Raw genomic sequence first — 24,203 nt, 5'->3', positions numbered from 1 at the left:
CCAGGTGGTATCATTAATTAAGACTGGAAATAGAGCAGCAGGTTCTTTCCTGAGAGTTTGAGTATGGACAATTTCCATGGGAACCGCTAGTGGAGATGTTCCCCAGGAAGTGACGGTCCCCAGCTCTGGAGCATTCTTAGCTGAAGATGGTGTTCAAGAATTGTTACAGGACAGACAGGAGGTAGAAAAAACCAACGGAGTGGCAGGGATCCCCAAGAACGGATCAGTAGAGTGAGCGAGGGGGTTGACACAGTGGGACCCCAGGGAACACCACAAGAAAAGCCAGGCCTTGGAGGCCTAGAAGCCACAGGCCCCCAGATACAGCTTGTGCTTGTGTCTTGGGGAAGGAGGGTGGGGGGCAGGGAGGAGTGTCAGCGGGCTCCCTCCCTTAGGAGATCGCATTCTCCAAACGTTCCAGGAAGGAGGGCGTGGTCAGCAGGCTCAAGTGCTGGAGAGAGGTGAGCGAGGGAGGCACCTATTTGGCAGCCAGGAGGTCATTCCGGACTTTGAGGGGCGGGAGTAGAAGCCAGGCAGCAGAGGTGGAGAGCCAGGGAGGGAGGGGCGGGAAGGTGAATCAAGTGACCAGACGGACACCTGGGAGAAAACGGATGCTTGCGGGTCGGTTCAACTACAGGGAGTAAGTCACCTGTGTGGGGGCAGAGACCCCTCGAATCTCGCCATGGAGAAAGTTCTGGCTGGGAGGAGAGGATGCCAGGCAAACCCGACCGCCGAACCGAGCGGCGTTGGGTGGCAGCGGAGGCGAGGAGGGGGATCCTGGCTGGCTCTGACCCGTGGCTGCGGCGGTGGCCCAGCAGAGCCCAGGCGGCGCCGGGCGCGCTTCCGGCGGGGGGACTGGGCTGCTGCCGCACCCGTGGCACTCTCAAGTTTCCTGTTGGCAGCGCCGCGGGGAGCTTCAGGTAGCCGCGGGCAGGCCTAATTGGCGGGCAGCGGCTGCCAGACCGCCGCCCCTCCGCTCCCGGCTTCTCGCTTCTCCTCCGCTCCGCGCCCAGGTAGGGCACGACTAGGGCGGCGCGCCGCTCGCTGGCTGCTTCCCTGCGGAGGCGGCCCTCGCTCCACCCGCAGCGACAGCCTCGGGGGCTTTGGAGCCAGGGCTCGGTGGCGCAGCACCTTCGTGAAGCTTGGTCCCCGCCCCTGCTACTGGCGCGCTGCGGGCTCCTGCAGAGCGCGGGCCAGACCGAGGCCTGGCCCGGCCCGAGCCCGCCTGGGAGGGCTTCATTGCTCCTCAGCCCGGCTCCGCGGCGCTAGCTGTGTGCCCTGCCTAGCGTGTCACCTGCGCTCCAGCTCTGCAACCGCCTCCCCCCTCGGGCCCAGACATGGCCCTGTCCTCCGAACCTGGTGAGTGCGCGCGATGCAGCACTGCTGACCTTGGGCCGGCTCCCTGTGGCCCCTGCAGCCCAGGTCCGGAGTCCTGAGTGCTCCAGGGTCCTGACCTCGGCTTGTGGCTTCCCATCCCACAGTGGTGGCATCGCTGACCCCAGGCTTATCCCCTGCCCTATCCTTGCCTATGTTCAGCGGCCCCAGGTGAGTTAGCTTCAGCATCCCTGATTCCTGGAGGCCTAGATTGGATTCTCAAGATTTAGGGAAATTAAAGGCCCTGGGACATGCTGCCACTTAAGTGTCTGGACAAGTTTCTAGGTGCTTGAGACCTGCCGGATGTGGGCAGCTGAGGTGGACTCTACGTGGCGGCATGGAATGGATAGGATGATGAGTCCTTTCATCCTTCCTTCTGGCTTTCTGGGGGTAACCTTGTTTTCTGGTAGTCTGCTTTCTGCCCTTGAACTTCCTGGTAGTTGCTTTGCCAGCAGAGCTGCTAATGGCTGGTCTAGGCTGGCAGTGGCCTCTGATGTGAGTTATGAGAGGTCCTGGAGTAGGAGAGGCTTGCTAACCGTCACATCCCTGAACTGTTTGTGTCTGGAACCTTTCTGACTACAAATAAGCAAAGGAGCTGGGTGAAAGCTGGCAGCATTAGGAGGGATTTCAGCATGGCCTTGAGCCCTCATTGGCTATTCTCCTGGAGGGAGTGACAAACATTTGGCCATCTTCAGGGAAAAGCTGACTGCAGCTGGAACCTGCAGAGGAGAAATTTATCCTCTGGCTGTGAAGCATCCATGCTGAGTGGCAGTGGAGCCACTGAGCCAGACAGCTTCTGTCAGCTCCTACTTCTCAGAGTGTTGACAGAAGGCCTGGGGGTAGTTGGTCTCTCTTGGCTGCCACTCCGAGGGGCCTGACTTTCTCTGGAAGTGATAGTAGGGCACTACCCTCTCTGTAATTATGGCTCTTGTGTGGTTGGGGCATTGGGAGACCCTCTGAACTTTTAGTCCCTTTTAGCCCAGGCTCAGTCACTTGATCCTGGATAAGTATTGAGCTGCTCTCACCCAAGACAGGAAGTTCTTTGAGATATGTGAGTTGTTTTTCTTGCCCTTGCACTTGCTGGATCACTCTTCAAGGTGGTCTTAACATCAGTCTCAGATCTTGATAACATCATGGGCAGACAAATGTAGTTTTAGGGTTAAGTGGGGAGATACATTATTTTTTCTCCATAAGCTGCTCATTAGCTTTCCTGGTTCTTCCACCAAGCAGATTAATTGTTAGTTCTTCCACATCTTGACTGCATATTCAGGACAAGAGACAATAGTAACTGTTTCTAATGGTGATGAGGAACTGATTAGGGAATGGGAGGGGGGACACATGGTTGGAATCCTAGATGTAGAGTTACCAAGAAGTAGCATTCATAGAGGAGAAGGCTGTTCCTCCTTCTAACCTAGCTTCACATTTAAACATGGCTTCCTTCTTCCTGTACCCAGGTAGGAACTTGGGAGAGTACCAGGCCCAATTGTGCTTGATAAGTAATACTAAATGAAAGGATTCAGTGTCTAGATTAAACTTTATGCTTATTTTCCCAGTTGAAATCTCTTTTATCTGATGAAATGATGATAAAGATAATGATGTTGACGGCTAATGCTTACAAAGCACATACTCTGAGCCAGGTACTAGTCTAAGCACTTTACATATGCTAATTTGTCATGGCAACACATGTAGCTGGTATTTTTATCATTCTTCTTTTATAAGGAATAAAACTGCGGCACAGAAAGTTTAATCACTTACTTGAAGTCTTGCAACTAAGTGGTGGAATGAGATTCGAACCCAGGAGATTGCCTGGAGTCCATGTTATTAGCTACTCACTGTACTGATCTTGAGTTGCCATAGGTAGATTCCTGTACAAAGTTTATTCACTTATTTGTGTTTTATACAATAGTTTATTCAACAAATATGTATTGAGTGCCTGCCATATTCCAAGCATGGGGATATAATTGTGAATGAGACAGGCAAAATTTGTTGTGGAGTTCATATTGAGCAGATAAAACCTCTTTGCCCAACTCCTTGTGTAAGTCACGGGCATCTCAGGAACAGGAAGGGAAACGGACCACTCTAGGCAAGCCTGTGCCTCTCTTTCCCAATGAGACATACATAATTTGATTCCAGCCTTTCTGGTCTTTTAAAGGCATGTAAGTGATAAAAGTGAATGTAGCTTGGTTTCCCAGGCAGGGGATACAGCCTCTGAGTCTGATTATTAAATATTGACCTGATGTCCATTCAATAGGGAAGTAAGGCTTAGGGCTTGGGACCAGTGTTCTTTAGCCTAGGGAAACACCTGGGCCTCAGGGAATAGCAACATGTTAGGCTCTAGGTGGAATCATGAGGTCCAGAGCAGAGCTTGCCCTCCTGAAATAGAGCTCTAGTTTGCTCTCTAAATGGGCCCTGTTCTAGAAGGTGTTCCATCGTTTAGCTCCAGCAGGACCCTTGGCTGTTGCTACACCCAGTGTCATCTGATGGAGCTGCTACCTGTCTCTGTCTAGACTCGATGGAGTTGAATCTGCTAGTAGAAATTATGCATGAATCCTCATGGTGGAACTGTGGAATGCAGTATTTTCCAAGCCTTCTGTCCTTTTAGGTTCCACAGACTGAACTTTGTTTAGACTAAGGCTATCTAGGATCTCATTAAAGGTACAGAATAAAATGACCTGAATGCATTGGACTTAGACCCATGGTTTAGGATGCTCCCATCACACTCTCCACCTGATCTTTCCTTTCCCCCAAAACATCAGCAGAAGAAATCGTTTGTCTCCTCCCTTCTGGCAGAACAATACTAAGGGCTTGGATATTATTTTTCTCTCAGGCCGTAAGCCCGTTTAATTATTTAATGAATAAATATTACCCTCCTTCTACGTTGCTTGTAGCCTGCTGATTGTAATGTTTATGAAACAGCTGTGAGGACAGGTGGATCGTAATCTCTGGGTAGCCAAAGCCCAGCAGCAGCCTGAGGATCATGTGTCAACCCTGTAATCCTGCTGTGTGCTCACAGGAGTTATGATGTGGGCTCAGCAAGGCACAACATCTCGATTGGACATGAGGAGGTGACTCAGGCCCAAGTCAGGGCTACATCTAGCTTCTCGGTAAACAGCTGACCCATTCTTTCTGGGCTCTTCTCCCCAGGATTTCAACAGCACCACGGAAATAGCCATTTTGCTCATGGTTATTTCCCAGACGCACACAATTTGTCGAAGTCACTGGAAGGCCCATGCGCCTCCTCTGAGGCCTCCCCATTCTCCTAAAAGGCAGACTGAAAGGATGCAGAGCTTTGTGCCCGTGACGCTGTTTTAATCCATCCTGCTTGGCTTCTGTGGGTCACTTGAGGCAGGCTCCACCTTCCCCAGGAGAATGGCAGAGTCCAGCCAGCTCAGGAGGCTGATCAGAGCTGGAACCCACATAAGAGGCAGTAAGAAGGGAAGGGTGCAGGGCGTGGGCTCAGGTGGGCCAGGTGGACATATTTCTTCCGTGTGTGTGTGTGTGTGTGTGTGTGTGTGTGTGTGTTGGAGCTTGTCAGGCTGGCCTGTAATCTGTGATGTGTGGTTTCTTCCAGGTAAGGATGTGTGGTTTCTTCCAGGTAGGGATGGGCTTGCTGCTTTTATCCCTGTGCTGTCCCTGCGCTGGGGCTTTCCCCTCTTCTGAGACTCTGTCCTTCCTGGGCCAGGAGGAAACAGTTCACGGGCCTTTCCTCTTTTAGAGGAGGAGGGGAGGGAGGCCCTGGTATTGGCAGTTGGGCTCTGAGTTCCTGCTCCAGTCCTGGGGTGCCGTCAGGAGGGTTGGTTTGGGGGTGTCTTCTGAGAGAAGACAGGGCAGGCTGTGCCATAGAAGAAACCCCTTGGGGAGATGGGCCTGTCTCCAGGTCAGGCCTGAAGTGGGTTTCAAAGCGGAAGCTGCAGGGGGTGATGGTATCTCACTGCTCCTCTTTCAGGAGGATCTGGGCGTTAGAGAGAGGCGGTGGCTTATCTTCTGTGGTGGCTCAGGACGGCTGAATGTGCTGCTGTGGGTAGTGGCTGCTTTATTTTCTTCTGTGGAGGACTGGGAGCTGGGCCAGGAGACCACATTCATACTACAAGCTTGGATAACCGGCGTTACCTGGGGCCTTTAGGGCTCTTGAAATTTTCCACTCGCATTTTGTATTCACGGGAGAATTTCCAGCCCAGACTTTTCCTGCTCGCAGATATGCAAAGCAGAGACCTCCCACCCCAGCAGCGGCAGGCAGGACCCAGCTAGCTGCTCTTACACTGACTCAGCGCAGCCTCCAGGGCAGCACTAGCACCTGGCCGGAGGACATCGTTGCCTGTGTGATCCCCAGGATCAGTCATGGAGTCTCCAGAGCCCGGCTCAGGTCTGTGTCATGGGTTCTATCAGAGAGCATCTGGCAAAGGCAGGAAACAGCTTCATTTGTGTAAGGAGGGGATTTCAGGGTCACTGTGCTGCTTTTCTGGAGGGGCTCTAGTGCTATGCAAATTTACTGTTTGTTGAAATTGGTGGCATTTTTAGAGCTTTCTAACTTCGGGACATTTCTTTATGCTCATCAGAGGGTGTCATATGCAACAAGAGATAAGCTGTATCACTAGCTGACCGATGCTGGTGAATTCACAGTTAAGTCTCGCACGACTGCTGGCTTCAGCTGACAAATGGTTGAAGGCCAGACACTATCAGGCAGCTGGAGCTGAACTCTAGTTGGCATCTGCAGAGTGGTCTTTCCTTGGCAGGCCTGGCCTGGCAGGTGTCTAGAGGTCTGAGGGGGGTTTGAGGTCTGTCAGGAAGGTTGGCAGGTGGAGTTGTCTGTCTGGAATGTCTAGGAGACAGCATATATGTGGTAGGCTGCAAGGCCCACTGATGTAGTGCGTGGGTCCCTACTAGTGACCAGTTGTTTAAGACACTGCTGTGGTTCCCATGAGCTCTGTGAAAGAAAGACTTCCTTGGGAAAATGCTACTCCATGATCCTGAGGTCTAACATGCCTTATGAACCTGGGTGGAGGACCTATGGAACACAGCATCTCCCCAGTATTTGATAGCAGGTCCTGTTTTTCTAGCAACAGGTATCAACTTCTCTTGGGGCCCAGTTTGATTTAAACTATTTAAGTTAAAGTAAAAGGAGGAGATCTTTTATAGAAAGATGCATCCTGAAAAGTATGTTTGAATTAACTTGAGCAAGCTGAAAATGCTTCAGGGACAAAGATGGCAGACTCTGGTGTAAGAACCCTTAGACATAAAGGACCCTCCCCCCAATTGCCCATTCCTGAGACAACCTGCTGGGGAATGTGTGCATTTGTGGGGGTGGAGTGGGCAGGAAGGTGGTGGTGGGCAGCTTCCATGTAGGGCAGGAGCTTAGGCAGAGATGAATCTCAATGGTACAAATCCCTTTGGTCTGGCTCTTTCCATGTCGGGTAGGCAGAAGAGGTCCCTGATTGCCAAAACTTGCTAGAATAAGATCATGGTTTATTTTTACTGTGTCCCCCCACCTTTTAAAATAAGGTCTTAAATCTAATCATTTTTCTTTCTGTTCTTTCTGTGTTTTTTTTTTTAAGTGACATTATTAGATCATTAATTATGAAAATAAGACAGCCTTACACATAGGCCATCCTGTCATCTGCTCATTTTGAACATGTCTCTCCCTTGCAGCCCCTGTCCATAAGGGGATTCACTTTTATACCATCATAATCAAAGCACAGGTAAATTTTCAGGCATTAATATTTTTATTTACTATTATCTCACAAGAGTTTTTTAGAATATGATTCAGTGTCCTCATAATTATAATATTGGTAGCTTAACAATTTTTTCAAGTGTGTATGCTTTAATTTGGACATTTTAAAGTTCTTTACATAAAGAGTACAGCTAATGAACTTTGTACTTTTTCTTTTCTTCAGATTCTTAGAGAAATTTCTAGAAGTGGGATTACCGGTCAAACAATGTGGGTGCTCTGTGACATTTGCTGCCCTTTATCTGGGCCTGTCTACTTCTGAAATGTGATGTGAGGACTTGGAATGCTGCACTTGACCCATGGACTTGGAGTTGAGGGGTGGTGGGGGTATAGCTTTTTCAGGCCTGACTGTGCCTCCTGTGCCTGGTTCTTTATGTTGTTCCAGCATCCCCCCATTGGCTTCTCTGAACCTCTGTTCTGATGACCTCTAGCTTCCCCTTAACTCTGCAATTAGAACATGGCAGTCTCCACAGTCAACTCTGTTCCTCTTGTTCTTTGAAGAGGCCAGACCTCTGCTGTCTGGGTCTGCTCCCTGGACCAGCAGAGTTGCGTGCTGTGGTGGCTCTTCCTCACCAGCTCCCTCCTACCCAACTCCCTTAGGGAAAGGGAGGCCTGAGAAAGTCATGTCCCTGGGTGTGGAGGGAAGAGAAAATTGGTTTCAGAGTCAAGGGGCCCACAGACACCGCTCTAACTGCCCATTATAGCCTACTTTCTTCCTTCCTGTCTGTGTCATGAATCAGCCTCACACGCCACAGAGAAGACCAGCATAGTAAGCCTCCCCAGGCACCGGAAACCTCTCCGGTACCTGGAATTATACCACTTAGAACTGAGAGGGCCTTAGAGACCATTTAGTCCTGTCGTTTAATCTCAGATAAGAAAATTATGAGGCCAGAGAATGACTGTCCTGAGAAGGCCCACTGAGCCCCTTTCCCTGGAATTAATTTCTTCCTCTTCCTGCCTCACCTTTGTCTTGTCTGTCAACAAAATCACTTCTTTTTTAAACCAGCCTTAAAGAAACAGTGGTAATAGGTGGACAGGAAACTCCCCTTTCAGAGTTGCTCCAGGAGAAGGTGGCTTGTTGAAAATTGGCAGAATTCGCCCATTGCAAGGTGTTGTGATATTTGGGGAGCATGAAGAGTCCCTGTCCTGCACCTGAAGGAACACAGAGTAGCAGCACTGCATAGTGGTTAAGGACATAGATGGACAACTGGGGGCTTGGGTTCAGATCCGAGGACAGAAGAGAGAAAGTTTGAGAAAAGCACAGACCTCTGCCAACTTATTGCAGGTGTGACCCTGAGAGAGGTCGCTCTATGCCTTAATTTTCTCATCTGTAAAATAGAAAAAAATATTAACTGAGATAATAAATATAAAGTGCTTGGCAGACTGTACATATTAAGTGCTGTATAAGTGTTTGTAAAAGTAAAAAAGCAAAGAAAGAAAAGGAAAAGAAAGCATCCAGGTGATGAGAAAAACTTCCAGTGTCAGAGAGTTGGAAAGGAAAAGTTTCTTTGAGGAAGTGAGTTTTCAGCTGGGTGAAGCATCCCTGTTCAAACATTAACTTTATTTGCTGTGTCTTATTAGACAATTCTGGAGGTTTTGAGGGACCATACACTGTGATAGCAGATTCTTTCTTAGCAGCCAAAGTTCTCATTTTATGAATTGTAGAAGGCAGCTTTGGATTTACCAGGGCTCTGCTGTAATCTTGTGGGGCTATAAGCTCATTGTGAAACCCCGTGAGTTTTGGACTTCCTTCCTGGAAGAGGGGGCGTAAAGTTTGGTTAGTGCTGCATTCCTAATAACTTCATAGACTGGAGGAGGGACGTTCTGAATTCTCCCCCGCCCCTACTTAGTCTTGGAAGCAAAGTCAGGGGGGCAGGCCTGCCATGTGCTGCAGAGTCCCTAAGGTCAGGAAAATGGGAACACCTAGTTGAATAGTTCATTCTCTGACGTCTGAGTGTTTGCTTTTCCATGAAACATGAGTGGCTCCATCCGCTTCACCCTTGATCACTTATGGAACTGATTTTGAAATGTGGCCTGCTGGGTTTGATCTGGGAATTCCTGGGTTGATAGCTGACCCAAGGATCAGGCGGAACTAGTCCTCACTTCAGTGCCTTCTGGCCCCCCACAGTGGGGACCCAGGACATCCAGTAACACATTAGACTCACGCTCTTCTTCTTTCTTTGCTAGCCGAGATGCCGCGACAATTCCCCAAGCTGAACATCTCTGAAGTGGACGAGCAAGTCCGGCTGCTGGCTGAGAAGGTGTTTGCTAAAGTGCTACGAGAAGAGGACAGTAAAGATGCCCTGTCCCTCTTCACTGTCCCTGAGGACTGCCCCATTGGCCAGAAGGAAGCCAAGGAGAGGGAACTACAGAAGGAGCTGGCGGAGCAGAAGTCTGTGGAGACTGCAAAAAGGTTTGTCCAGGACTTGGCATTCATGTCCTGAGGCGTGGAACCCTGGGGAGCTGGCTTGTCCCTGGGCTGTGTTGATTTCTTAATCAAGACTACTTACAAACCACTTATTTATTGAAGGTGGTCTTGGTGCTTCTGTTGAGTGGAAAAGATCAAAAAACACTCTTTCTTTGCTACTATTTTAACAACAAATGACGTGTGGAAATACACTCTGCTTTCAAATGGTATTTCCCTTTTCTTTTTGGAAATTTGAGGATTTCTTGGGAAACACCAATTTTTATATCTTTCCATCACTGGACACTTGTTTGCATTTCTTGTTAAGGTGACTCCCTGATTGCCAGGTGCTGTACCGGGACTGCAGATATAGCAATGCACAGTAGAGATACAGCCCCCACCCTGTAGAACTTACAGTGGGTCCAGATAATAACTAACTGAACAAATTAATAAAAGAATTACAAGTTATGATAGTTGCTGTATCAGTCAGGGTCCAACCAGAAAGACAGAAACAATTTGAGTATCGGAAATAGGATTTTGGTGCAAGGAATTGGTTACATGGGTAGTAGAGAATGGAGGAGCCAAATGGGGGAGAGAGGCAGCCTGGAGATGAAAGGCAGTAGGGGCGGCCACCACCAGACAACTTAGAGAGACAACCTAGGCTGGAGCCTAGGGTGGGGTCACCCGGGGAAGCTAGCACTGGGTTGGCCTTTCCAAAGGGAACTGGAGCCAAGAAGGAGACCCAAGAGCTGCCTCCCGAAGCAGAGGTGGAGGCAGGAGGTACCATACATGGCTCTACTCTTCCTGAAACTTCCAGGTTTCTCCCAGTGGCTGCATTGGCCAGACCTAGGCCAGAAGCCAGAGGACACCCCAGGGAAATAGGAGAAAGAATGGATCTGAGGACAAACAGGCCTAGGATCAGCATGAGAGCCAAGAAGGAGATGAAGAGGGAGGGAGAGAGGGAGGGTAGGATAGAGAGACTTTTATTAGACTGGGTAGGAAGGATGAGTTACTCTGAGGAGGTGACACTTCAAGGGTGCAAAGGATCTAGCTATGTGTGGAGTCAGGTACGGGCAGAGGCCCCAGGTATCTTCAAGGAGGCCCGCGTAGTTAGCGGCCTATTGAGAGACAGGCCTTACCCTGGTGCTAGAAGGGTGGCAGGCTGGCTTATCAGACTGGCTTTGTGCTCCCAGATCAGAAGTTTGGATCTCAGGCAAGTGCAATGGGAAGTCCTCATCCTTCACGGCTCATCTCACCTGGAAGAGCAAAATTAAAGCAGCAGAAAAGCCTTGAGGAAGTATCTAGTGGGGCTGTCGCCAGGTCCCCACTTGCCCAGCACATTGTAGATCTCAACAGCTAGTGTCGTGGAAATTTGAGCCCTCTCTGAGACCCAGTCAGGGATCAGACCTTTCCCAAAGCACCTCGTCATTTTAAAAGGCAAGTTCTTGCCTGTCTTGGTAGTATAGAATTTAGCATTCCCTTGACTGTTTTTGGAAGTAACAAGGTGACTGCAGGTACAGAGGCAGGAACAGAGCCTTGCCCTCTGTGAGATCAGTGCTTGCCCTCTTCTGGGAAGAAGCAAGGTGGGCAGTCCCTGGCTAGCGCCGTGCTTCTCCCTAGAAGGAGGAAGAAAAGCATGAGAGTAGAGACCCTTGTCCATGCTGCCCTGGCATAACACTGGGCTGTCTGCAAGAACTGAGTGCCCTGCAGGGTCCTCTGTGTGTGATGAATTGAGCATTTTAGACCCTTCATAATGAGAGGGGGAGAAGTCCTGGCATTTTTTATTACCAGGAACAATAAGTGTCTGAGGCCACTTTCTATTACAGAGTGACACGGGGCCCAACATCTGCAAAAAGAGACCACTGTTCTTCTTGATTCCCAGGATAAGGGCAAAACGGAAGCTTTCTCAGTCCAAATGGTGCTCTGTGATTTCCAGAAATTGCTCTGCAGACCCCTCTTCAGAAATTTGTTCTGTCCCTTCCTTATTTGTGTCTGTCTGCCCCACGTGAGGTAAGCCCCTTGAGGAGTGTCTCTGGCTCCCACTGTCTCTCCAGGATCCACGGTCTTAGCTACATTGGTGGGCAGTGCACGTCCAGCAGAGGCAAGAGGCTTCCCCACCGCTACCACAACAGAGACTGCTGTGTTCTGCCACTTATTCACAGGCTTTGTGACCTGAGGCAGATTAGGAAACTTCTCTGGGCCCCAGCTTCTTCCTCATCTATAAAGCATGGATGATGACAGTAGCTGCTTTCATGTGGTATTGTGAGAAATGAGGAAGTTAACATGCAAAAGGCTTAGGACATGCCTGGGTCATAGTCCACCATGTAAATGACAGTAAACTCTCCAGCTTCCTGCTGCTGAGAGGGCAGCAGTGGCAGCTTGCTGTTAGTTCTTACCCTAGGCAAAGTTCCGGGCGGTATGGTCTACATTTATTTTTTTTATCCCCACCTGGAGCTTACTGAGTGGATATTCTTAGTATTTTGACTGTAGATGAGAAGAGTAAGGCTCAGGGAAGTTGAATTAACTTGCACATAGTTAAGTGAGCCTGGGGACTGGAACCTTGTCTTTTAGCTCTAAATGCCATACCTTGGCCAGGAGACTGTCCTATCTGCAGGCAGGGTGAGCCTTTGGCTCCTTGGTGTGTGGACACTGGAATGACACTCATTGCTGCTCCTCAGGATGCAGCTGCTGGCTTCTGAGTGGCACAACGGAAGATGGTCTCAGTTCTGCCCGTGCCCATTGGCTTCTTTTCTGAAAGGCAGCCTGGTCAGACATCCCAGTGTCACCTGGGGCCATGCAAACCCAAGTTTGTCTTTTAACTTCACTGCTCACTGGAGGGGCCTTTACACAGCTTTCCAATCTTAATATTTTCACAGAGGACACCTTTTCTCCAGCAGCCTCTCCATCTGTGGCCCCTCCTTGACATTCTAGATGTGATTGGTGATATGCAGTCATCCTGCAAGGAGCCCACAGACCTGGAACCAGTAGCAGATCTCCTGATACCCAGTCTGTGGGTTTATGTTTCAAACTGTGACATAAGATGGGACTTCTATTTGGAAAATCCTGCCCCCACTTAGCCTGGTGCAGTGGTATAGGCCTGTAATTCCAGCAACTTGGGAAGTCAAGGCAAGAGGATCTTAAATTTGAGGCCAGTATGGGAACTTAGCAAAACCCTGCCTCCAAGAAAGAAAGAAAAGAAAAGAGTTGGGAATGTAGTTCAGTGGTAGAGTGCCCCTGGGTTCAATTCTCAGGACCACAAAAAAACAAAACAAAATAACAAATACCCTCCCTTGCCCTGGTTCCTCTGAATATCTCTGGCACTCGGAGAAGGCTTTTCTTTACAATTTCCTTTTTCTCTCACATTTAGAAATTAGCCAAAGTAAAACAAAACACACAACTATTTTAAATCTCATATAAAGTCACAAGAAAGAATCATGATAGTAAACCAGCTTCTTACAAAAAGAAGAACTTGAGCTATGATCAAGAAAGACGAATGAGCACCTGAGGAATGGAAGCCTGTCCAGGGTGGCCAGCCATAGGGTCCAGGCTGGGTTCAGACACGGCCCTTGCAGGCTTGCAGACCCACCCAGGCTGCTCAGAGAGATGCATATTTTGCAGGCCAGTCCAGATCAGGAGCCAGCAGGACTCCCTGCCTACTTAGGAAGATGACACTGACCAGGTCCCTGCTGGGACTCAGGGCTTGCTGAGGGCCAGAGGGAGGGGCAGATCAACTGTGGAGGCAAAGTGAGAACCAGAAAACACTGGTGGTGCCCAGAGCTATTTTTCGAGTCTCAAATGCATTAGCCAGAGTTCATCTACCCTACAAATGTCCATATTGGAACTTAGCCAACACTGGGGACAGCATGAAAAGTTTCTGAGCAACCAAAGTGCATATTAGGGCTCTTTCAGCTTTCTGATTTCTTCTTCTACAGCTTTATTGAGATATAATTTATATACCATATAAGCCAGCCTTTTAAACTATGTAGTTTGATGGTTTTTTGTACATTAACAGAGTTGGGAGACCATGGCCATGTTCAATTTTGGAACATTTTTATCACCACCCAGAGAAAACCTGTGTCTTTTACCTACCAATCCCACCCTGCATCTTCCCATCCCATCTCCCATCTAGCCTTACTTCACACAGAGTCTTGATAAGCGTGGTTATCTTGCTCTTTATCCATGACAGATTTAAAGAGCAAATTAGAAGTAGAGGGGAAGATTGCTATAGGGAGGATCCCAGAAGTCAAGTGCGGTGATTTTAAGTGGGTCTTGGGAGTCAGACCAACTGGATTCAAGTGACAGCGCATCAAGTCCACTACTGGGTGGACTTGGTCAAGGCTCTTAACTATCTGAGTCTGTTTTCTGATCTGCAAAATGAGTGTAATCAGAGGACCTACCTTGTGAGAATTAAATGAACGAATCCACATAATCTCCTTAGCCCACTGATAGGAGCTGCTCTCATGGTCCTGCTTCTGTTATTGTTATTACTTGACAGTCAACAGTGAGGGAGGAAACAGAATAGTTACGAAAAGCAGACAGGAGAATTCAAAGCACAGCAGTGTAGGGACAAAACACCTCTAAGATCATGACCAGATAATACAGGGATGACCCTGAGTCATTGAGAGAACTTTAAGTTATGTTCAGAAAACTCTGGTTAAGAATGCAGGACTTACGTATTTCATAAAAAAATGCTACATCAGAGTTTTTTGTTTTTGTTTTTTTAAATTAGGACATAAAAGAGGAATGATTTTGTAATCTAAACATCTAGCTATCCAGAACAGCTACTTCCCTAAAAATGTGTGTGTGGTTTTTTTTTTTTTTTGTTGTTGTTGTTGTTTTGTTTTTGTTTTTGAGACAGGTCTCACTAAGATGTCCAGACTGGCCTCAAACTTCTAATCCTCCTGCCTCGGCCTCCTTAGTAGTTGGGATTAGAGGCATCTGCCATTGTACCGAGAACATTTTGAACAAAATAGATAAACATATTTGTTACGAAAGCATAGCACAGCTAGCATTTTGTTAAGTCATTTAGTATTATGAAACTTCTTAAATCAGGGATGGGTAAACTCTTTTTTTTAAAAATTCACAACCATTGACAAAGAAGCTTCATTTGAAACAGCCTATTCATCCACTTTAAAAATTAGGAATAGAGATTGTAACTCTTAATATAAAAGGCTGTAAGGATTGTGTTTCAACTTTGACCTCTGGGGTCTAGGGAGGAACAGTAGCTGGGAAGGGTTGGGAAAGGGCAATGGAGACTGGGGTAATGGTGGGGAGACAAATGGAGGCTGTTGGGGTAGAGAGGGAAGAGAAGATAGAGTAGCTAAGGGAGAGACAGTGTCGGGTATTATGAGTCTTTAGGCCTGATGGGCTTCAGAGTGGGTGACTCAAAGTTACACCCACCTGGTTGGGCTGTGGTGCTGGTCACCTGGCTGTGCCCTCAGAGTTTAAGTGGTCTCTGTGGGGCCTCTCCACTCTGCTCATGACCATGCACCATGGTCAACTGCATCCACATTCTCTCTCCAGATAGGCTGGGACCTCTGGTCTCAATCACACAGCAGGTGCCAGCTCTCCACTGTTCCCCTCCTTAGACCAGGGCTCCCAATTCTACATGGCTCAGTGCAGTGACCTCAGAAGCACCAGGAGCAGAGAGTCTGTGGAAGTGGGGAATACCTCCCTACCCAGCGGTGTCCAGATTCACATTGTTAACAAAACTCTCCTGCCTCCAACCTTAAGTAGTGGTGCCCATCTGGAGGCAGAGGGGCTGCCAGGATGGTCTGAGTGTGCTGGGGGAGGGGTTCAGACAAGCCTTCCCATTCTGCAATGTCCCCCTGTCCCTCCATCCTGCTGTTCCACTGGTCCCACCCCCAGTCAGAATTAGGTTTCTCCTTTTGGATCCCAAAATATCCTGGGCATCTCATTACACACTGTTAATAATTTGCTCAATTGCCTATGTCCATCTCTGCTGTGACATAGCCCCTGGGGTCTGGGGTTATATTTGATCTACCTGTTTCCCCTAGGGACTGACCTGTGGTAATTTATGGAAAGAAGTAGAGTCCATGTGCAGCCTCCCGACCCCTGTGCACTTCTGAGAGCCAACCCGCCCCCCCCCCCCCCCCGCCACCATTGCCTGGCCATTCCTGGACAGAATGCATGGGGCAGTGGGTTTTAGAAGCCCCTCCAGGAAGATACTAGCATTTCTCTAGAATGAAGAACAAGTTGGTGGGGGGGGGGGGCTGATGGTTCTAGAGTTTAGCATAGAACCAGATATTCTGGAAGGCTTGGGTGTTCCTGCTTCCCAGGCTCTGAGGAGGGCTGGGTAGTGGACAGGGTAGGAATGGGGACATCATGAGTGGCAGGGGCAGCTGAGGGCCATGGAGCAGGTGGGGGCACTGGACAGGTGCTGGGAGATGAAATGCTGTAAAAACTCACACGTGACTAGATCGTCTTCTTGTCTTAGGGGTCTGGTCAACAAGAAGGTCCCTGTAGCTCAGGAGGACCAGCTGTGTAGGGGATGACAAAGCTGCTACTAAGCCCAGGTCCTCAGGCTTGGCCAGAGCTGGTGTCCTCACAGCCCCACCCCTGCCAGCTCCTTGGCAGCAGTGTATTTGTACATGTGGTTGGAAGAAGGAGGGGGCGGGCCAGCTGTGTCAAGAGAACTGGCTTACCCTGGTGCCCCAAGGGCTAGTCCGAGGTGTGGACAGGTGGCACTGCAGACGGACAGTGTTGGCCCATCATGAGGAAGTGCTTTCTAACAGCGGAACAGACTGTGCTTTGGCCAATGTCGTGTGTGTTTGTGTGTCTGGCTGTGGCCTGGCCCAGAGTGGGTGCTTGGCAGGTGTTTATTGAATGATGATGCTGATGTCTTACGCAGAAATGTGGGGAACCTTGTCACTGGAGGCATCCAGGCAAAGGCTGCCTTAGTGAGAGGTTGGGGTGCAGAGCCTTTAAGGTCTTTTGGAGCCAGGAGACCCCATGATTCTGTAATTCAGATAAAGATTATGGTGACTTCTTATGTGTCCTTCTTTTGTTATGGTGATACACGTGGGGCTTCAGACAGCCTTGGGAAGGAAGGAGAGGCCCATGTGTGGACATTCATGGGTAGTCACACACCCACACACTCAGCTGCCACTCTCCAGCTCTCCTGTGTAGATGGAGAGGTCCGCAGAATTTTAAAATACTCCCCCTCCAAGATGTCCCCCTCTAGTCTCCAGACCCTGAGAATATGACATGCCACTCCTGTGATTGTCATGACATATGGCCCAGTTGAACTTAAGATAGGGAAGTTGTCCGGGGGCCTGATCTAATTACGGGAACCTTTCAAAACAGAGATCTCTCTCAGGTTGAGAGTAGGCGGGGAACTCAGAGAGCTCTGAAGTACTAGAACATACAGCCCTCCTGGCTTTGAAGACAGAGGGCTAAGTGTGAGGATCAGAGTGTCATCTGCAGGAGCTGAGGTGACCCCTGTCCATCAGCCAGCAAGGAACTAGGGACCACAGTCTCACCACCATATGGAACTAAATTCTACCAACAACCTGAATGAACTTGGAAATGGATTATTTCCCAGAGCCTCCACACAAGAGCAGTGTGGCCAACATCTTGATTTTGTTTTTTTGATGCTCTGAGCATAGAGGCCAATTAAGCCCAGCCAGACTTCTCACATGCAGGACTGTGAGTGAATGAATGGTTATTGTTTTAAGCCAATAAATGTGTGGCAGTTTGCTATTCAGTAATCAAAACCGGCTTCTCCAGTTTTTTGAGATACAAGCTCCATGATTAGCTTCTGATGATTCCCAGGCCCTGCTCAAGAGGAGTGGGTGCTGAGGAGATGGCCCGTCAGTCTTTAAACCTACCTTTGTGCCTGAAAGGTCTGAGCTTCCAGCCTAAGGATGTTTGTATGTGACAATCTGAAGACCAAGGCTGGAGCCATAATGGATTTCTGCAAGAAGGAGTATTCTCTGGGCACCAGTTGGCTTCCTCAGTGGGAAAGAAGGATGTGGACCTTCCTAGGACAAGCCTGGGAGGGGCTCTTGGCTTGTGCAACCTTCCAGCTTTTGGCCTGTGTTTTTTTAAAACCTTTCATACCTGTTGCTCACCTTAGAAGTCACCTGCTACTTCTCCTTGGTAGGCCTCGGGCAGCATGGGCTGAAGCATACAGGGGTGAGGAGGTTTGGCAGAGAGACACAAAACAGTGACTGATGGGCATGAGAGTGACACAGAAGCTGGAGTTTCCTGGGACCTAGCTGAGCCTGTCAGAGGACGAGAGGACGCCCAAAGCGCTGGCTCTTAGACGGGAATGTTCCAAAGATGCCAAGGGAGAGCCTCCTTGTTCAGGGTGACTCTGCTCTGAGGAATTATGGTCTGGTCTGAGTTGACATCTAACATGGGGCAGGATGCTGACTCAGCTCCCTGTGATGGACAGCAGCTGGGGTTCCTGGAGTTCCAGCTGAGTTTCCAGAGGTAGCTTAGTCTGTTATTCAAGGCCAGGGGAAGACACGGGTAACCTCCTGAGAAGGGGCCACCTCCATCTCTCAGGTGCAAATAGCCTTGCCTCAAAGAGGTGGTAACACAAGTCATTACCATAGGCATGAGAACCACAGGACCATGTGGCATGTGGTGGGTGTATAATTAGAGGAGGTGAATTGTGCTTCCTGGACATTTGGCAGTTGAGGAGACCTGGGCAAGTGCCAGCAGGAAGACAGCTGTTTCTGGGTGAGCCTTGAGGCCCCTTTGGGGATCAATGCATTCTCCACACCCTGTGTCACCACTGCCTGAGGAAGAAGAGGGATTCCATGGGCTCTGGTGGATCCTTGTTATCACTAAGTTCTTTGCTGGAGGCTGTAGACCCTGGTTGTGGTGGAATAAATCCCGTGAAGTTTCTGAGTCCCTGAGTCATGATGTGGGGCAAGGAGTCTGCTGGCTTCTGACTGGACACTGTGGTTGACAACACCAGAGGCTGGATGCCACCCGAGGCAGAAAGAGAAGTGGGAGGGAGATTTGCTAATTAGCCTCGCCCAAGTGCTGAGTAGTTTCCTTCCTGGGGATTCCAGGATGTGGAGTGACCTCAGTTGAAACATAACTATTTTGTTCATAAAGAAGGTGAGGTCATCCCAACTCAGCATGAGCGTGCAGCATTTTAAAACAGCCTTGTGCCCAAGAGCAAGTGAAATAATCTTTTGGTGCCAAGGTGACAGGTCCAGAGGTCCAGTCTTGAAATTGATGCTGATCATTCCTTTTCCTTAACAGCAGGCTGGGGAGAGTAGCCACCTTGCTGTGTGACTTTGTGGAAGCCCCTTTTCCGTTGTGGGATCCCTGACTCCTATTTAAAAAACAGGGAGGTTGGGCTAGCTGATCATCTCTATCTCTTCTAAATCCAGTACCCCAGATTTCCAACTTTGGGAAATGCAGTGTGATTGCCTCTGTGTTCCTGTTCACAGACCTTCCTGAGACTGTTCGTGTGTCGGGCCTTAGAGTTTGGGTTTTGTGAAGGTAATGTGCTGTCCTCACACAGGGCCTCACATGGGGAAAGCCTGGCCGATTTGACGTTATCCTCACTTCCATTATGCACTGCAGTGGTCTGCATCCATCTGTCTTCTGTGGCATTTGCAGACACAGCCACTGCAGATCATAGTGACCACAGGTTGGGGCATCTGGAGGGCTGTGCTGAATCTCATGCAGAGTTGTGTGTAAAAGGGAAGGCATAAGTAATTAGAAACTTCTTAATGGTAGGGCCAGCACCCGTGATTAATCATAGCAAAATTCTCTTGCTCTGTACCTAATAAAGATTGCTTATGGCTCACCTCAATCAGCTGCTGATGTCTCCTGCTTTCCTTGTCCTTGGCTCTTAGAAAGAAAAGTTTCAAGATGATCCGTTCCCAGTCCCTGTCTCTGCAAATGCCGACACAGCAAGACTGGAAAGGCCCCCCAGTGACCAGTCCAGCCATGTCTCCTGCAACCCCCGCACCCCCTGGAGCCACTTCCCAGCCCACACCAGTACCCTACGCCATGCCTGAGTACCAGCGGGTCACCATCAGTGGAGATTACTGTGCTGGGGTAAGGTGGCCATGAGAGTATTTTATGGGCTTTGCATGCAGAGGCCAGGCTCAGTCTGTGGGTGTCTGGGAGGTGGTGAGAGGAGGTGCAGGAGTCTGAAGAGGAGGAAGGGTCCTAGCAGAGGCTGGAGGGTGTGGAAGTGCTCAGGAAGCTGCTCCAGCCCTGTGCAAAGGGCCCAGAGCTGCAGTCTGGAACAGCATGGCTGGTACCTGTAAATTCCCTATGTTCTCCAAGTCCAGAATGCTGCCCTCTGTCACTGCAGCCAATTGAGCAGGGTGCCAGCTTGGGTACATCAGCATTCCCAAACGTTCAGCAGATTCAAAGTTATGGTATTGGCTGATTTGTATGAAATCGTTTATGGCCGACTTAGCTCCTCTTTTTTTTTTTTTTTTTATTGTTGGTCGTTCAAAACATTACATAGTTCTTAATACATCATATTTCACAATTTGATTCAAGTGGGTTATGAACTCCCAATTATACCCCGTATACAGATTGCTGAATCACATCAGTTACCCTTCCATTGATTGACAAATTGCCTTTCTAGTGTCTGATGTATTCTGCTGTCTGTCCTATTCTCTACTATCCCCCCTCCCCTCCCCTCCCCTCCCCTCCCCTTTTCTCTCTCTACCCCTTCTACTGTAAATCATTTCTTCGATTTGTATTATCTTGTCTTACCCCTCCTTTCCTCTTATATGTCCTTATGTATAATCCTGAGGATCGCCTTCCATTTCCATACGATTTCCCTTCTCACTCCCTTTCCCTCCCACCTCTCATCCCTGTTTAATGTACATCTTCTTCTCAAGCTCTTCGTCCCTACCCTGTCCTTGTTTACTCCCCTTATATCAAAGGGGTCATTTGGTATTTGTTTTTTAAAGATTGACTAGCTTCACTTAGCATAATCTGCTCTAATGCCATCCATTTCCCTCCAAATTCTATGATTTTGTCATTTTTTAATGCAGAGTAATACTCCATTGTGTATAAATGCCACATTTTTTTTATCCATTCATCTATTGAAGGGCATCTAGGCTGATTCCACAATCTTGCTATCGTGAATTGTGCTGCTATGAACATCTATGTAGCGGTGTCCCTGTAGCATGCTCTTATTAGGTCTTTAGGGAATAGACCGAGAAGGGGAATAGCTGGATCAAATGGTGGTTCCATTCCCAGCTTTCCAAGAAATCTCCATACTGCTTTCCAAATTGGCTGCACCATTTTGCAGTCCCACCAACAATGAACAAGAGTGCCCTTTTCCCCGCATCCTCTCCAGCACTTGTTGTTGTTTGACTTCCTAATGGCTGCCAGTCTTACTGGAGTGAGATGGTATCTTAGGGTAGTTTTGATTTGCATTTCTCTGACTGCTAGAGATGGTGAGCATTTTTTCATGTACTTATTGATTGATTGCATATCCTCCTCTGAGAAGTGTCTGTTCAGGTCCTTGGCCCATTTATTGATTGGGTTATTTGTTATCTTATTGTCTAATTTTTTGAGTTCTTTGTATATTCTGGTTATTAGGGCTCTATCTGAAGTGTGTGGAATAAAGATTTGTTCCCAGGATGTAGGCTCCCTGTTTGGGTCAGTATCCTTAAATATAGGCCAGATCCCCTCGACCAGGAAGAGAGGGTCTTGGTTAGAAAGTGGACAAGTTTTTCTTCCCTGCACTTAATAGTTCATTTAGAGATAATGCCATATAAAACATAAAGAACTTTCTTGTTTATTTATTTGTTTTTACAAATGCATAATATCCCATGGTGTGGAGGCACTGCAAATTATGTTAAGTTCTTGGAAATGGGAATTTGATTTGGAAACAATTCAGACCTTTTTGAAGGTCAGAATCCTGGCCAAGCCTTGGTGAAAGCCTCAGGTGTGTGGGCACAGGGGTGGAAAGGGAGAGTGGAGACGGGCTGACCTCAAGCTGAACGAGAGGACATCAGCCTGAAGCATGAACTAGCTTCTTTCTGCCAGCCTGGCATGGAGTAGGGAAGGGGCTCCTGACCCAGGCAGTTAGACTTCAGGGAGATACATGTCTGTGAGGAGCAGGCTCTCCTTGCAGATCTCCTTGGCCCCAGAGGGTCTGCTGCCAGCAATGGGGCCTGATTGGCTGCAGCTCCACAGGGATCCTGAGCACCCTCACTGATATTCTTGGCTGTGGCCTGAGCCCCTTGTTATGTGAATCCTTTGGTTCTGGGGAGCATGTTTGGCTTTGCTGTGGTCAGGAACATAGTTTTGTTTAAGACATTTGTGTCTGCTTACCTATCCTCGCTGCTCTCAGAGGCCATGCCCTGGAAGGTATAAAGTGGCATTAATATGTCCCCTCTTGTGGGGACATTTGGAGGCAGGAGAGAAGATTCTGCCTTGACAGAAAACAAGGAGTAATATTTGGTTAAAAATGAGTGGTGGGGGAGGGTAGAGTTTTAGCTGTATCCACAATGATTTATTTACACTTGTAAGACCTTTGAAACATTTATGAGAAATGTAAATATTGATAGCTCTGGAAGGTAGGTGCATGAGTATTTGTTATATAACCTTCGGTGCTTGTCTGTAGATTTAAAACATTTCAAAATTTAAAAATGATTATTTTATTAAAGCAGAAGAGGAAAATTCCAGGCCCAGCCCTTCTCACTCCGTGCTCTTCCAGCATCTTGCACCTCCTTTTCTGTGTCACTCACCCCCGTCCTGTCTACCGCTTGTGCTCCTGAGCACATTCAGATGTCTGTGATATTCCTCCTTCCCAGACTCACCAAGATAAATGAGCCCGTTGGAAGTTAGGCCTGTGTTTCCTTCATCTCTGTATATGAAGCAGCTCGGGGAAAGCAGCTCATCTTTCTTTGGGCTTTGAGAATCAATCAGAGCTGAGTCTGAAATTTGACTTTGCAACATTCTCTTGGATGATTGATCCTTTCTGGGCCTCAGTTTTCCCACTTTAAAATGGGCTGCTTTGAGGAGCAAAATGACATCTAAGGATAGGTCTAGCACATAGCACATGCTGTTGACTGGATGAGTTGGGTGATCACCAGATTTAATCAGAAGCCTGAGTTGGCAAAGCAGTGGGATGGGCATGCAGAAATTCTTTGTGTGTGAGTGTGTGTGTGTGTGTGTGTGTGTGTGTGTGTTCCCAAGACCACCCTCAGGTTCAGTGACTTGCTGGGAGCACTCTCAGCTTAGCATCTAGCTATATTCAAAGCTAGCTAAGATTTATTAAAGTGAGAGGACACAGAACAAACCAGAAAGGAGAAGCTACGTGGGCTGAGGTCTGGAGGACACCAGGTGCAAGCCTGCAAGGGTTCTCACCCAGGGGAGTCACCAGAACATAGAATACCTTCAGCATCTGAGTGTGACAACATGTGTGAAGTGCTGTCTGCCAGGGAGGCTCATTAGCCTCTTGGTGCCCAAGGTGCTAGGTCTGCTCACACACCTATAGCTCATGTTCAAATTCCAGACTCCCAGAAGGAGTCTGGTATCCAGCATAAGCCATGTTTTTTTGTATAGTTTAGATATAGTGAGCCACTCATTGATCATTGAATCGTGGGAATTCTCCTGAAATCCGGGGTCCCAGGTGCTGGCCAAGAGCCAACCTTGCAAGCAGATCCTTTTAAGCATGGCAGTCTCGGGTCTGCTGCATGAGCCCTTTCTGCACGCCTCCCTCTGTAGATCACTGTGGAGGACTACGAGCAGGCCGCCAAGAGCCTGGCCAAGGCCCTGATGATCCGGGAGAAGTATGCACGGCTTGCCTATCACCGCTTCCCTCGGACCACAGCCCAGTACCTAGGTCATCGGCGGGCCAACACGGCACTCCTGGAAGACGGTCTCCCAGGTATGGATCTCAGACAGGAAATGGGGCCCCATGTATGGGTCTGGCCTAAGGGTTGTTGGGGACCTTTTGTGGGCTGAATGCGTTTTCCCCACTGGTATTTCGGGGGCGGACCCTGGTGTAGACTTCTGCCTACACTGGTGTTTGCTGGTCCCCTGGTCAGTTTTATGTGTCCTGTGTGCCTGGCTGAGTGGAGATAACCTGTGGAAGTTAAGAGAAATGAAAGTTCCTAATGGTGGGAGTCTGACAGGGAAGTAGGAATTCTCAAGTGGGACATTTAAAACAACAAGATCAACCAGTAAATGACCAGCTGGAGGTATTATGGGCTGGGGTGGGAATCGAGACAGAGGGCACCTTCCTGGGGCAGGGCACGTTGACTCTGGAGTCTAACACACCTGTATCTGGGTTCTGCCAATTTCTTGGACCTTGAACGAATTATTCTCTAAATCTCCTATTTTTTTAATCTATAAAATGAGAATACTAATAATATCTATCTCCTAGGACTGCTATGAAGATTAAATAGGCAAATAACTGTGGTGTACTCAGTGCCTCTCTGGCATCTAGTGAGTGTTCAATAAATGGCAGCTGCATTTATGCCACAGAGTTCAGGGAAGGGGAGATGAGAGAGGGCAGGATGGCTTCCTGGTGGAGTCCATTTGGTCTGTGAAGGACCTTAAAGGAGTAGAGGCTGTGAGTTAAGTCATGCAAACGAAAACGACAGGAAACCTCATGCTTGAAAGCCAGGATTGGGGAGCAGATAGGGCCTGAAGGTTTGCACCAAGGCCCAGGACCCTGGCTGCCCTGGTTGTGGTTGCTGGTGTTGGGTTATCCCTGTCTCTGGCTCC

The 24,203-nt window shown here is 48.6% G+C and overlaps 1 protein-coding gene across 5 annotated transcripts in view; it reads left to right on the top strand.

Annotated features, from left to right (window-relative positions):
- Positions 1 to 618: 618 nt before the first annotated feature.
- The window catches only part of Ampd3 (adenosine monophosphate deaminase 3), a 46,624-nt gene continuing 23,039 nt past the window's right edge, over positions 619 to 24,203 (top strand). Inside the window, exons 1-5 of one of the 5 annotated variants that reach the window (XM_077798176.1) lie at positions 4,493 to 4,798; positions 5,567 to 5,734; positions 9,284 to 9,509; positions 19,346 to 19,550; positions 23,199 to 23,361. In XM_077798176.1, coding sequence (XP_077654302.1) covers positions 5,710 to 5,734; positions 9,284 to 9,509; positions 19,346 to 19,550; positions 23,199 to 23,361 — 619 coding nt within the window. In that variant the 5' untranslated portion in view covers positions 4,493 to 4,798; positions 5,567 to 5,709. The other 4 variants (XM_026395867.2, XM_026395870.2, XM_026395866.2 and 1 more) reach the window with 4 other exon arrangements.

This window comes from Urocitellus parryii, chromosome 4 (assembly GCF_045843805.1).
Source record: "Urocitellus parryii isolate mUroPar1 chromosome 4, mUroPar1.hap1, whole genome shotgun sequence".
Classification (NCBI taxonomy): Eukaryota; Metazoa; Chordata; class Mammalia; order Rodentia; family Sciuridae; genus Urocitellus; species Urocitellus parryii.
The sequence above is the reverse complement of the archived record's forward strand: the minus strand, read 5'-3'. Positions and strand labels throughout refer to the sequence as shown.